The sequence below is a fragment of the Copadichromis virginalis genome, linkage group LG20 (genome assembly GCF_057382275.1).
Source record: "Copadichromis virginalis isolate Kocher_CV1m ecotype Utaka linkage group LG20, C_Virginalis_male_GT1.1, whole genome shotgun sequence".
Lineage (NCBI taxonomy): Eukaryota > Metazoa > Chordata > Actinopteri > Cichliformes > Cichlidae > Copadichromis > Copadichromis virginalis.
The window spans coordinates 18,208,495-18,222,626 of record NC_140637.1 but is presented as its reverse complement, the minus strand read 5'-3'; the positions used below and the strand labels follow the sequence as shown (position 1 = coordinate 18,222,626).

The following is a 14,132-nucleotide window of genomic DNA, read 5'->3' as shown; positions in this document are numbered from 1 at the left end:
CATACAAAATGTATTAGCTTTACCTTTTTGGGACTAATTAAACTCCAGCTTATTAAAATTTCTGGTCCGCAATTGCTTGACTGAACATTGGGATCAATGCTAGGTGAGAGCACTGCGATCCATGCCTGAGGCCAGGAGGCTGGCTTCTCATGCTTATCTAAGACACTGAGAAAACGTTCCTGTCCCAGCTCGCTCTGTATAAACATTTCCACTACACTGATCTGTGAAAGAACATCAGGAAGCAGCTTACTGTAGGGTAATCCAGTAAATGATCGGCGTGTCATTTCGACTGTACAGCCATTGCCGAGATAAGGGGATGCAGATGTTTTCTCGCTAGCTGTTCCCCGATGAGGTGTCATTATCCAAGCTTGGTCTCAGACCTGCTGTTTTCAGCCCATCTCCTCAACTGGGTGACTGACTGTGGACTGGATGCAAAGGCACACTCACACGTGCACTTTGTGTCTATTGCTCTCTGCTGTCTCCTCCAGGCTTGTGCTTATCTTGTGGTCACGGCCAGACAGAGACACCTGCGAATGCTGTGGATTAGAATGCTGCCTGGGGTAAAGCATTTAATGTGTGCCCCAAGGATCTTGGGCTGAAGGCAGGCTGACTTGTGAGGCTGACGCAAACTCAACGGAGGCATCTTAGGGTCTAGGCTAGGATCGATGACTTCTCAAAGCTGCGACATAAAGCATTTGATGAAACGGCCATTTGAGAGACATGAGTAAACACGCTTTGATTACAACAGAGAAAAGGGGAAATTGTGTTTGTTCTCTTAAAAGTCGGGCTTAAACAACAACAAGACTGCTTGTTCTCCTTTGTGTTGGAGATGCCATGTTAAATCTCCACTCTTAATTAATTTGGAGAGCGCAGAGAGGGAGCGTTTGTCACCCCTGCTCTTGCCTGTTAGTGCTATTTGTCTCTGGGTGACCTTTGATTTCACACTGCATTGGTTTTCTCCTGTTATGGACAAGATGCGGTTTTTGCTGACAACAGAGGAAACCTTATCTTTTAAATAAGTAATTCCTCAACTGCTCAGTGAGTCCACCAGCAGCAAAATATTGGGATTGCGGAAAAGGCGAGCACAGAAGCTCACTGGGGAAAAGATCTCCTCTCTGTGTATGCTGTATATATACCTTTGCCTTAGTCATTAAAAATTCCACAACAACAAAGTGTTTGCAAAAGGCTTTCTACACAATAGTATATAGGTTTCTGTGTGAGAGTGTATGAACAGCCTTTGGCTTGGCATCTGCTCTGTATGCGAGAGGGGCAGGTTTATCGTTGTATTGTTGAGGGGTTTAGGCAGTGACACAATAGCCCCAGCCAGGCCTTCTTGGCACCAGCTGTGGCCCAAAGCTTTAGGCTTTTGGGAAGAGAACATTGATTGGGGTGATGGTTGGAGTGACTGAGAGGTGGGACGGATGAGGGAATTGCAAGGGGATGGATGTGTTGGCACTTGGCTCTGTGGGTTCTGGCTGGGTGCTGGAGCAGTCTCCAGTAACATTGATGCATGGCCATGAATTATATTATGCCTTGGCAGCTGCTTACTCCCAGATTCATCTCAGCAGTCATTGGGTTATTTATTTATTTGTTTCCACAATTTGTCAAAGAATTCCCATGCAAGAGAAAAAAACTACCTAACAAGATTTAAAAACGAGGCAGATTTAGAGTATTTAATGAATAGGTACTTTTTCAGATACACACATTATGACAGTAATGTAAGTTTAGGCGTGGTACCAAAATTCTGAAAGAATACCTAGTTTCTAACTTGATGCCATAGATTTTTTAAAAAGTGCAGCGACGTACATGACAGTTTTCTCAGAACCTCTCATGAACATCTGCTTGGAAACCTGCCTGGATAACACCTCATTCAGTAGCTGCCTGCACACTGTTTGAGATAGAAGTGATGCTTTCGGCCCTTTGTGTGACTCTGACATGGCTGTTCGGACACCTTTGTTCTGTGAGGAGAGGCCCATTCACAGTGTGCCCAGGGAACAAATTGAATCTGGTTGACAATTAATAGCCAAGCGGCATGTTTAATTAAGAGCATGTAGCCAGCAAGAGACATGAGGGAGATAAACAGAGGAGAGCTGCACAGAGCCAGACTGGGCTCACAAAGGAGCAGGCCATTGGAGCGGCTGGTTGATCGATTCCCTACCGTCTGCGAAGGCAGCCTTCACAAAGAGCATTCTGTGCCTCCCTTCTCAACGGGCTGAACTTTTAGAGGGGAGAGATGTGAGACTGATAATGCACACGAGGCAGATGGGAGTATGCAGATAGAGGCGAAAAAGTTGAGGAAAAGTTTGCTTGGTGAAAACATCTACAAGTGAAAATCTATACAACTGCACAGACCCACTTCAGCATTTGATAGCTTCACTTTGGGTAAAATCACCTTGAACATGATTATTACTGGTGTTGAGTAGTCTCTGGCTGTGTCTCATGTGGATGGATAGTGTTACATACATGTCTGGCGCTGGAGTCTGCTGTTAGGAGACGAAACATTCATGCCAGCAAGCTGGTTTGACTTCAGGCATCTGTGACCTTCACAGTCCTACATTCCCGTTATTGTAACGTGAACACAAAGCGGCAGAGAGCCAGGAGAGAGAGAGTGGGGGAGAGAGAGGGGAAGAACACTTGACAGCTTGTCTGATAGGCCAAACAATACCGGCTATGGCCAGGCGATGCTTTGGACAGATAGCTACACACACGCGCGCGCGCTCGCACCCACTTCAATTAAAGGGAGCCCTCCTCTAGAACTAACAATCACATCATTGTCAGTGAGATGTCAGGAGCTGAGAGGAGATAAAATGATAGCAGTTCACGTGAGGATTTGACTGGTGCTATATGTGCACTTGCCTTTGCATTCGGTGTTCTTATACGTGTTTTTTTCGCCTGGATGTGTGCGTGCTGAGAAGCGAACAGAGAGATGACAAGAACAGAAAAGGAAGTTGCAGGAATGTAACTGCTTCGTGAAAGAATTAAATGTGTGTATGTGCTTGCGTGCCGTGCCGACGGTGTACACCAAGTAGCAAAAGAAGATAAAGGCATGGGTCTGACAGACAAAGGGTGATCCTTCCATGCTGATTAGTAGTTGGGTGGGGGGAGTTTCTTCTGGCTAATTGGCCTGAGCTGGAGATCTGACCGTTCGCCTTGGTAAAATTTCCAAACTGTCTTGTCTTCGTGTCTTTTCTCATTGTCTCAAAAGCAGAACATGTCACTTTCCGTGGACGGACGTGACAATTGGGCTCAGTCTTGTAGTCTTTTTCTTTTCAAAGCATTCACAGCAGTCAGATTAAACACATCACATTTTGCCCTTTTACAACATCTTTTGCTTCATTCTCTCCTCCATCTCTTTCTCCTTCTTGTCCTTCACCTCTTCTCTTCCTGCTTGTAACATCGTGAGCAAGCTTGACTTTATTGTCACATGTTGTCCTCGTATCAGAACGTTCTGCATTCAGTCCATTTCACTATGTAGTTGAACAAAGATTTTTACTTTTAACAAAGCTTCTCAGCACAGCAAACGGCTACTTTAAACAAATGTGCACCACACGCTCAAAGGCAAACATGGAAGATGCTGCCAAAGGAAAACTGCAGTTCTGGAGGAAGACCTGTAGGTGGTTCTGGGAGGCATCAAGGAGTGGAAAGTTAAAATTGGTTTCATGCAAGGGTGCACCAGTCATTTGGCTGCACTGAATAGTAGAATTCAGAGGATAATGTGGGCATTAATTGATTTTGGAGCTGAAATAAATAGGCTCTCAGGATCACATGAGACAGAATTCTGCTCATTTGTGCCTTTGAGGAAGACGTGAGAATCTCTCAGCCGCTTTCTGCTCGTCTTTCTGGTCCTACAGTTACCCTAAAATGAAAGCTGACATCATTTGATTGATATGAAGTAAATGGGAACCTTCTAGATTCCTCTCTCACTTCTTTTATGCATGATTCCATTGCTTCTTGACTTTTGTAGGGGGGGGGGGAATAATTTATGATATTTAAGGATATAATGCTCAGATTCTTACAATGTTTCCACCGGGAGAACTCACACCTCAATTATATTTAGATGACATTTAATGCCCTCTCGGTGGATTTTCACTAGAATATCTTTCTCTCCCAAAGCATAGAAATGCAACAAATGTAACATTTATGTCTGCTCGCGATCAAATCGTGAAATTATATTAGAAATCACACAGACCTGCTGGCTGTTGGCTCACACGGCACTTCCAATATCTGCTGTCTGCCAAAGCTGGAGCATCTGTCAAATGGGGGGGAACAAGAATAAGAAAGAGAGAAGACACAGAGAGAACCCTCTTGTCTAGTAAGTTTGACTGCTCCTGCAGTTTTTTTGTTTTTTTTTTTACTTTTGTTGGCAAGAAGTTGGGTTTTGAGGAGGAGGATAAAAGTTCGCCAACAGAATGGGGTAACAGCCTGGAGTCTCTGCAGTGGGGCTGGGGTAAGGTCAGCATCACGGAGACTACGCCACTCTCCGTTCTCCTTGGTTGGGCTGTCAGCGGGAGGGAACAGACATCCTGCTGCATAGCTGATGAAGAGGACATGCAGCGCGGACGCCAGAGGTCAGACAGCCATGGGGTGTCAGGAAGTGAACCTGGCCACTTCCCGCCGCGCCCTGAAGCGAACCACCACAATGCATCTGCGTTTTTGCCCTGTTTACCAAGGTAGCGCTCCACATTTCCACCAAGCCTCAAACATATCTTAGAGTCTTGCCAGAAGTTAGAGCCTGCAGGGAAAGAGGGGGAGCAATAGATAAAAGAAGAAAGAGGTATAATAGAATTATTACACAAGACACATCTCTCAAGGGTACAGCAGTAGGTGGTCCCATATGGGCTTTACATCAGCAGGCACACACATCCATAGCAACAGCCACTGGGTCACAACGCACACAAATTGTGGCTGGCAAAGATGGATGTATTTCATCTCAGTCAACTTTATGTCCAGTTCACTTTTTGTCAGACACCACATGCTGCAAATCCATTCCCATGCCAGCTATTTTTTTTTACTCTTCTAGGTTTGTCTTGTGCTTAGCTGTACACCAGTGTCTCTGCTTTCCTCCTTCATTTGTCTTTTGTGGTGATGTAGCCTCCTGTGGGAGGCGGTGGCTGACCATTGTAGTCCTTCAAGGCCAAATAATTACATCCTCTCAATGAACATCCAAGACAGCAGCTCTAGCACCAAAGCCAAAACAATCCTGCCTTCTGCCAGCTCCTTCTTGGTCCTGGTCTTCTTCTTTCTGTTACACTTTCCCTTCATCTTATAGCTGCTCGGATGCACAGTATTGAGAATAGCTGCTTGACTGTGGAATGAATATAATCATAATTGTTTGGGTTGATATAAAGATCATTTATCACAATCACTCATCAACTTTAAAATCATAATATATCTGTTAAATTAAAAGTTTTTTATGGGTTCATTCCCTTCAGCTCTAATAACAGTCAGCTGCAGAGGTAAACAATGAGAGGCCCAGGTGGCAACTGACTTGCGGGCATCAGAAGACTTGGAGTGAAGCCACTGAGGGAGACTTATAGGGCTGAGCCTCCTCTGGTTCGACTGGCAATACCTTGTTACGACTTTTACTTCCTTCTTATTGATCTTGAACAGCTTGTCTAATAGATGCAGGTTAAATAAAGGTTCTCTACCTACCTTGGTTGGAGGTGCATTAAACGATTAAAATTGGGACTTTTAGGGATAGCACGTGACTAAAATGTAGTAATATTAAAGAATCCTTATTTTTTGTCTTGTCAAAGTCTTTCATAGTGCCTCAAATAACGTAGTGAACTGAGCTAGTTAGTATATTTATATTTAGGTAGTATAGCTTTTTTCTTTGCTTTCTTTGAATTCTGGTTAAGTGTTGCTGGTTCTGTGTTTACTGTAATTGCCTTTTGCAAAATTACTCCTTACTTCTGAAAACTTTTGTGGTACCGATCAGCCTTGATTGCAAACACCTGTTCGGTCTTTGCAATATACAGATACTGACATATTAAAGGAAAAGGGAAACATTAAGCCACCTCATCACCTTACATACACACACACACACATTTCCCCTGAGGAAAGACTCGTCTTTCTCCGCTGTTGTCACTTATGCTCAGTCTTGTTCTTGTGCATAACTACAATATAGTGTACAAAAGTGATATAGTAAACAAAAAAGAGAGTGCTGGCAGAGCAGCTGCTGTAGGTAACATTGATTGTGGGAGCAGGGAGGCGTTGAGGAGTGAGTCTCCCCAGGAGAATGCCTCCTATTTCAGAACAGTCTTATGACCAGCATGCCGAGCAGAAATGTGAAGAGAGGCATTGACCAACTACTGGAAAACATCTAAGCTATCCAGGATCAATGTCAAATTGATTCCAGAACTATGTATAATGTAGGCCAGTGGACAGCTTGTCTCGCTCTTTCCACCTCCTGTATGGCTGCGCTTCAGGAGCTGAGATGGTACATAGCAAGCTAGATGGACAAACAGAACAAAATCGCCTGAGGTGTGTTTTAAACACATTGCAAGCCCTTTTGTGGTAAAGGTGTTCATGTGTGCTAAGCAGCTATTCCTCACAGAAATGTGTTGTGCCATGGTCATGCACCTTTTGCCTTAAATCAGTCCGTTACATCAGTTGCCAAAGTTTCAGGATAGTTTGAGGTTGTGGGTACAGCCACTGCAGAACAACTAATTTGCTCGTCACAGTGGATTAACAGAGTGGACACAGTGTGACTTCCACCCTTCCCTTTCAGAAGGGAAGCCCCATGCAGGTTCTAATGAGCAGTATGCTGGAGAGGGGATTTTTTAAACCTAACACAGTACTCATAGGACAGCCTCACCCCTCTTCAACAGATGCCAAGTGCAGCTGTCAACAGCGTCATACCCTATTGTTGTTTTTGCTTTCTGAACTCTCTCATCTCGCTCTCTCGTACTGACCATTTGTCTTGATAGCAGATCAACTGCATCCTATTATGAGACATGCTCAGAAAATCTTAAAGACAGCTGGAGGTTAAAGTTGGCTCAGATGGATTCACTCTACCTTACCACTTTTCCTCTCTTAAAAGAGAAATGTGGCTGTATGAGATTACATGGATACAGCGTGTAATACGTTATTGTCAGTGCATTAAGAATTCATGAATTATAAATTTAAAAAAACAAACTCAAAATGATTCAGCTAAGGTATGTTTGCTTGCAGAATTGAACCAAATCACACTTATTAAATCACCGATATACCTTTAATGCATTTAAACTTCAAACTTTTTACTCTGTCCTTTTTAGTCAGTTTCTACTATCTACATTTTCAGTAACTCTACTAGCCGCTTTCTCTTTTCTGTTATCTAGTGCTCATCTCTGTCTGTCTGTAACTAATTGCATTTTTTAAATTTATTTTCATTTTTTTGGGTCTAAACTTGTGATAGCTGGTACTTTGGCAAACTCCTTCCACCCTCCCCAAACACCAGCCAGTGCATTTGTGCCTGGACAGGTTGGTTTCCTGGGCTGCCCTGGAGGAAATATCAGATGACCTGGCACTCCACAGTAAAACCCAGGTCATCAGGGAGGGCTCCTCTAACCATATCCCTCCCATGGCCCCCCCTTTCATTCACTTCCTGCTTTCAAGTGTAGGGCAAGGTCAAAGCTTTGAGGATGCATTCCCCAGACTTCACCATGAGGCAGGCTGGAGGCGCTGTGCTCTGCTCTCTAACCAGACTTTTCTCCGTCTATTCTTTCACATCCTCTTGCTCTCACATATTCATTTCATTGGCTCGGGCTTTTACTGCAATCAATACTGTTGCTTAAGTTAGTTTTTCTAATACAGCTATTCATTAAGTGCATTTTCATTAGTGTCAGTAGAGAACCAATGTAACTGGAATAATGGATAAACATATGCTGTAATTGTTGAATCCTATTTTTGGGGTGATGAAGTCTGGTTTTAAATAACAGAGCTCACCCAAAAGAAAAATAAGTCATTACTCTGTTTTTACATAATGCCTAGTAAATTGTGGGTTTTAAAAACTAAGACTCAATTCTCAGACAATGATGTAACTAAGGGTATTTTAATGCAGGAGTTGCACAGAATAAAATGCACTTAGAGTTTTGTCCTCCCAGCTTTGTATTGTTCCCAGCCCTCAATTTTTCTCTCGGCACAAATGCTCTGTGGATGCGGAAACAAGAGCGAAGCATTATGAATGGTGTTTAGAGACAGGTGTCTGATCTGTCCTGAGATAATGCCAAAAGACTCCTATCTCCCCTTCTAATGGAACAGCGACAGTTGTTTCAAGTAATCAGGCCTGTCATCCAAATGTTGAAGCGCTGGTCCTCTCAACACCTCTCTTTTCTTTCCATAAATCAAAGTTGGTGGCAATGCAGGAAATCAGAGGATACAGCAAAAACAATCTGGCAACGAGTTCTTCCAGAATAGGGAATCCTCTCTGAATATCTCCATCAAACACAGGGGTCATCTTTGTCTGACTTTTGTGGAAATAAGAAAGGGCAAGGGTGAAATCCATCTAATCAGCTCTACAAACAGTTCCCATAAGATTATCACTGCATCTAATTTTAACATCATATTCAAATAAGGGATGAGCCAAATAGTGAATACTTTTTTTCTGAGAGTTTACTGCTCCCGCTCCCCTTTCTTGGTCCAAAGAAGTGAAATGGGATGAATATGTTAGTGTCATCTCCAATTTCAAATAGGTAGACATTTCAAAAGATGATTCTCTCTGGAGAAAATGTTATACCTCTAGAGTGAAAAATATCATTTGAAAAGCAAGACAGTAAAAGCCAGTCATCTCAAAATGAAAATTTTCTCATGGTGGCTTTCCTTTTCACCTCAACGGTAATGGGAAAGAAAAAAAAGGACAGGGGGTGAGGTAGGAGAGGGTGGGTGGATGCTATAAGAAGAGAGAAATAAAGGGGAGACACACTGATGAGTACAGGAGTGACACCGCTTGAGGAGCATGTTAATAACGTGTCAGGCACAGACAGGTAACCAGTAATCAGGCCTTGTGACTGTAACAGGGTAGACAGAAACACACGCACACATAAACACCCTCCTCTCCATCTCCATCAGCCCTGAAACTGTTAGACTGCTCGGTCATGTTCTGGGGCAGCCCCCTCCGCTAACAGTGTGTCGCAGCTTTTACAGAGACAAAAGAAACAAATGAGATGGCTGGGTTACAACAAACAGCTCCGGGTTGTTCTTTCCCCTTGAAAATGAAAGACCCTCTTTTTTGCAAGTACAGTGTCAATTAGAGGTGGTTTTGCTCCTGCTCACTCTCCAGTTCTTAGCTTTTGCTGATTGGCATTTATTTAGAAAAAAAGGTTGCCTTAATTCAGGATATGGCGAATACAGGAGTACAGTATATTTTAACGACACCAGGAGGTAAAACGACAGCAAAGATCATGTCAGTAGGGAGGGTGAGGCATAAACCTCATGCAAGTACAAACAACCTTGCACGAGGTGGATTCTGACCTAAGCGGGAGAGTGTGGATGGAGCTGTGTGTACAGAGAGCCTCCTCTGAATATTTCCCTAGTGAGAGAGCGTAGGCCAGAGACACTAAGGTCAGCAGATAGAGTCCAGAGCCAATTGACAGCTGCTGGTTTGACTTTGATACACCATCAGTGCTCAGCACAGCGCTTGCCCATTTCCCCCTCCACCCCTCTTGCACTAACCCGCAAGTGTGTTTGCTCAACCTGAACGCATGCTAGCCTCTCATTATGCCGCCCATGCAAACTTTGTCTCCTTGCAGCTGTTTAATGGCTGCACGTCTGTTTTTGTTTGTTTCCTCACCATAAGATTATTGCACCTTTATGGCTGGTCGGGGGGTTGGAATAATCCCTGGCATCTGTTCAGAGAGGGAGGGGTGAGAAAGAGCCAGAGGAAGGGCCATGCTTCTTTCTTTCTTTCTTTCTTGTTTGTTTAAATTTTTCTAAATATGGGACCATGTGGCCCTCTATTTCATCCTCTGAGACTGAGACTGGAGCTGTGGTTGGATTTTAAAGGCAAGAATGATGGAAAGGGCTTCGTGCTAACAGGCACAAAGGTCACTGAAGGAGCTTCTTGTTGCCGTTTATAACTCCCAGAATGAACACAAAATAACATCGCAGGCACGTTAGTCCAGTTTAATGGATGCAGAACAGTAATGCCTTTTGATACCTGGTTAGTTTGTGTTTTTTCTTTGAATATTGTAATTGTTGTTGTTGGCTCAGCACACATTCTCTATGTGTTTTGGTGTCTATATAACAAGATTATTTGCTCATTAAATCAACAAGGTTGTTACTGTCTGCTCTTATACTTTCAATGCTGTTTTATTTTTCTGTTGCATAGCAAAAGTTGCCTGAGCTCCTTTAGAAAAGCCTCATCTCCTTTCTGTTATTTTATTAAGTCAAGATGCCATCTTGTCATGGCTTCTGTGCCTCCGGTCATTATGGCAGGAGAACAAGAACTTAATCAACAGGGCATTATCTCCCAGTGTGCACCTGGAGGCAACACTGCCAGTCATGCTACCATCGCTTTTTTGTTGGTAACCCTGACAGCCTGGAAACCCCTCACACCACACACCCTGCAGCATCCCCATGGGCTATCGCCAGTGTCTGTGCCAGGTCACACTTGTGACACAGCCTTGAAGGCCCAGTTGGTGCCTTCTTGCAGTGGTGCATATTTTAGAATTTTTATGAATTTGAAGAGAAAATGATGGAAGAAATGAAGAAATGGTCCTGGTTTATGTGCTTGCTTTATGCTGCCACACACTGGATGTGTCATATTTTTCCAGTTTGCACTTTTGAAACAGCTGCTGCTTTTGTTGACATTATTGCCCCGTGTGGGCAGGTGAAGTAACAGCATTTAGTCCCAAAGGAAGCTATTTTCAAACCCTATCCTCACAAACCAAAGAAGACAATATCTTAGAAACACATTTACTCTTAAAGGTTTGTTGACACTCCAACATGAGGTGAGACACACATCCTTATAAACTGAAAAGACAGTGTTTTTGTGGAAGATGGCAGCAGCTCTGTCCTTGTGTCTAGCTCTCTCTAGTCTGACAAATGTTCTTGCTGAAGAGTGAATTACTGGCTGTCGCTGGTAATCATCAGGTTGTCTACCAGCATCCAAAGTGCTTTTTATTTCTGCCCATTAGTTTGGTGAGAAAATGGCCGGGTATGGTCCAGTGTGTTCTCCCTTACACTCAGACTGATGCAGTAGGCAGGGCAAGCATGGGAAACATGAAAGTGTTTGAAGTATCTCTATTTATGCCAGTGGCAGTTTGGGCTTTTTTTAAAAAAGCATGGTGTCTATAGCATCTCTGTACACAACTGACTCCAAAGGATCTACTGCCTTTTCTGAAGAAGCAATACACACACATGTCAATATTGTGAGACTGGCGTGTAATTATCATTCAAAGGTTAAAGAGTGGATTGATCCATAGAGAAGTGTCAAGGGCAGATCAAAGGGATTTGGGGGAGGATCGGACCAAAAATGTTAAAAGCTGCTCACTCTCAAACACAGAGACGTCAATCTTTCAGAAAGCACCTTGATGTCCTCTGAGGAGAACCTGATCAAAGCTTTTGTAACAAAGATAGTCTCAGAAGATGATCTGACCTCAGTTGCATTCCACTTCTGTCTTTCATTTTACTTTTAGCAGTCTGCATTTACCTGGCTGAACTCCCCAGCACTGCCCCGGTTTCCGTCTTTCCTGTGTTTGCACTGCTGGTTAAACTGTCTGAATATCAATGAAGCAGTCTCACCGATGTATAACAAACACAAGAGAACAGTGATTAAAGATGACACATCTAAGCCTCACTCACTTCCTTCTCCTCTCGTCTCTTTTTCACAGGAGATCGCAGCTTACTTGATAACATTTGAAAAGCATGAAGAATGGCTAACGACATCCCCTAAAACAAGGTAAGACCATTACACTCACTGCCCTCTTTAAAACATAGGGTTTTTAAGATTTATAGTCCTGCAAGTATTACACTCTGTGAGTCAAAATTTACATTTTTGTTTTTTCCTTTTTTTTTCTTTCCAAGGCAATTTCCCTTATGCGCGGCTCAAAATTACCTTCAAGTTTACTGTAGGATGTTTAATATTACAGGGTGCTGATGGCTGTTCAGAAAAGTTTACAGTTTGCAGATAAATTATAGAATATTAATAATGACTAATAACTGCCTTTTAGCACTCCAATTAACACAACATGCACTGCTGCAGCATCTGCTGTGAATGTTATGTTAATGTGCCTCTATCTGTCTGCACATTCGCCACTCCACTGTCTAGGTCAGATGTTACACCCCCATGTTGAACAAAATGCCAAGAGCTAGTGCTATATTTGAAATAGAATCGTTTTTCCAGCATGGGACCTAATTTATTTTATTAATATATGCAGATACATATAGTGCCAATTTGCATGTCCTCCTCAGTTTTTCAGCAAATTTCAGCAAAAGCAGTTTAATGTCAGAGAATGTGTCTGTGGCAGCACTGGCTGTGATGCCATTATTTAACATACATGGTATAATGACTATTAATATATGCAGCTGTGATAGCAACCTTTTACATTTAACAGCATTAGATACATTTCAGTTTGAGTGTATTTGGATAATCTTTTTCGTATTATACAGCTTTAGAGTTGGCATCTTTGGCCTCTGTTGGACTATCAAACAGAAGTGTCGCACTGTAAGACCACAAAATCTTTTCTTAGCTCCAGCATATACAGCCTATTTAAACATGATCCCTTTTGCTTAAGTTTACATGTTCATGCATTTAGAATAAGCTAATCAATGTTAAATCTTTCTTTATCTTCTTTTTTTCTTTGAGTTTGAATTGCTGTGTTGGCATTATTAGCAAACCTCATCCGTGCGTAAGTGGACTCTGGGCTTACTGGCACAGAACCGATTGCTCGCATACCCTCCTCTCTTCCACTGCCTCGGAGGGACATTGATAATAGTCCTGCATTAAAACACTACCAATTAAAATATGTTCTCCGGTTTAATTCTAGGTCAAAAGAGCATCAGGCACACCCTTTTTTTAAAATCAAGAATCCTTCCTTCTTCCCAAGCCACTTCTGTCTAATTTACCAAAATGAATTCAAAATCACACTTTTTTCTTTCGTGTGACCTGTGTAGTTGGCTTTACAGTCACCTTTATTTCCTCTTCAATGTATACGCATTCTTTTATCTTGCTCTAGTACCTTAAGTGACCTTAAGGAATAAAAAAGGGATCGTAATCAAAAAAAGGCCACGTTTTGGGGTCCTGGAGAGCTACAAATGTCACAGTACTGGCATCATAGTGCACAAGACAGGCTAAAAATGACTCTTGTGTGAGATGTGAGAGACTTGTGATCCAGTGACTTTCTATACAAATGGTCCTCAGTATAGTGATGGCCACAGTCTGTCACCACTTGCTGTATGTGATGCAGTGGTCTTAGTGTGCTCAGGGATTTCAGCCCCATGTCATCTCGTAGCACAGGTGCTGATATCTCAGATATGTCATCAGGGAGCAGTTCCTAGTGTACATCTACAGATCACCTGACAACACAATAACACATCTCATGTTTTAGAGTACCTGTCTTTTCAGCACAAGATGTGTGTGTTTACTCTGTATGTGTGTTTGCCAACAGGAGAGTCAGCGAGAAAGCTTGTGAAGTGTTTGTATTTTTCCAGATGTCAGTGGAAGAGTAGGGTGTAGTGATGGATGTCGGGGCCAGGAAAGGTTGGCGAGAGTCAAAGGATGAGGCGTATATGTGTGATTGATGGTAGCTGATTGATGGCTAGGCTCTACATGAAAATTTTCTGTTCAAGGTCACGGGTGAAAGGTCATGCTTGGAACACCTGTGCTTAAGTGATGCCTTATCATTTGTCATCACAAATCTTCAGGTGCGTTTCGGCGGGTGTATATGCATCTGATTGTGGGTGCACCGTGTGCATGCCTGTGTGTGGGTTGACCCCTGTGGGGAATAGGCTAAGTAGGCTAATTCTCCCCCAGCCAGGGCTTTTACTCCAGGTTAGTGGGGCATGATGGGAGGCAAAGATGAGCAGCAGGGTCATACACAGAGAAGCACAGCGCTACATGGCTGCACCGCATGCATGCAACAGCTCTGACACATGCAGGTCTTAAAGATGGGAGTGGGCCACAGTCAGAGCTCAAGGAGCTGACACCAGCTGTT

At 43.1% G+C, this 14,132-nt stretch overlaps 1 protein-coding gene across 2 annotated transcripts in view; it reads left to right on the top strand.

The window, feature by feature from the left end:
- Positions 1-14,132, top strand: part of camta1a (calmodulin binding transcription activator 1a) — a 279,253-nt gene that overhangs the window by 109,304 nt on the left and 155,817 nt on the right. For both annotated transcript variants that reach the window (XM_085442815.1, XM_085442814.1), the window contains exon 4: positions 11,811-11,878. In XM_085442815.1, the coding sequence (XP_085298941.1) occupies positions 11,811-11,878 (68 nt within the window). The remainder of the gene's footprint in view (positions 1-11,810; positions 11,879-14,132) is intronic.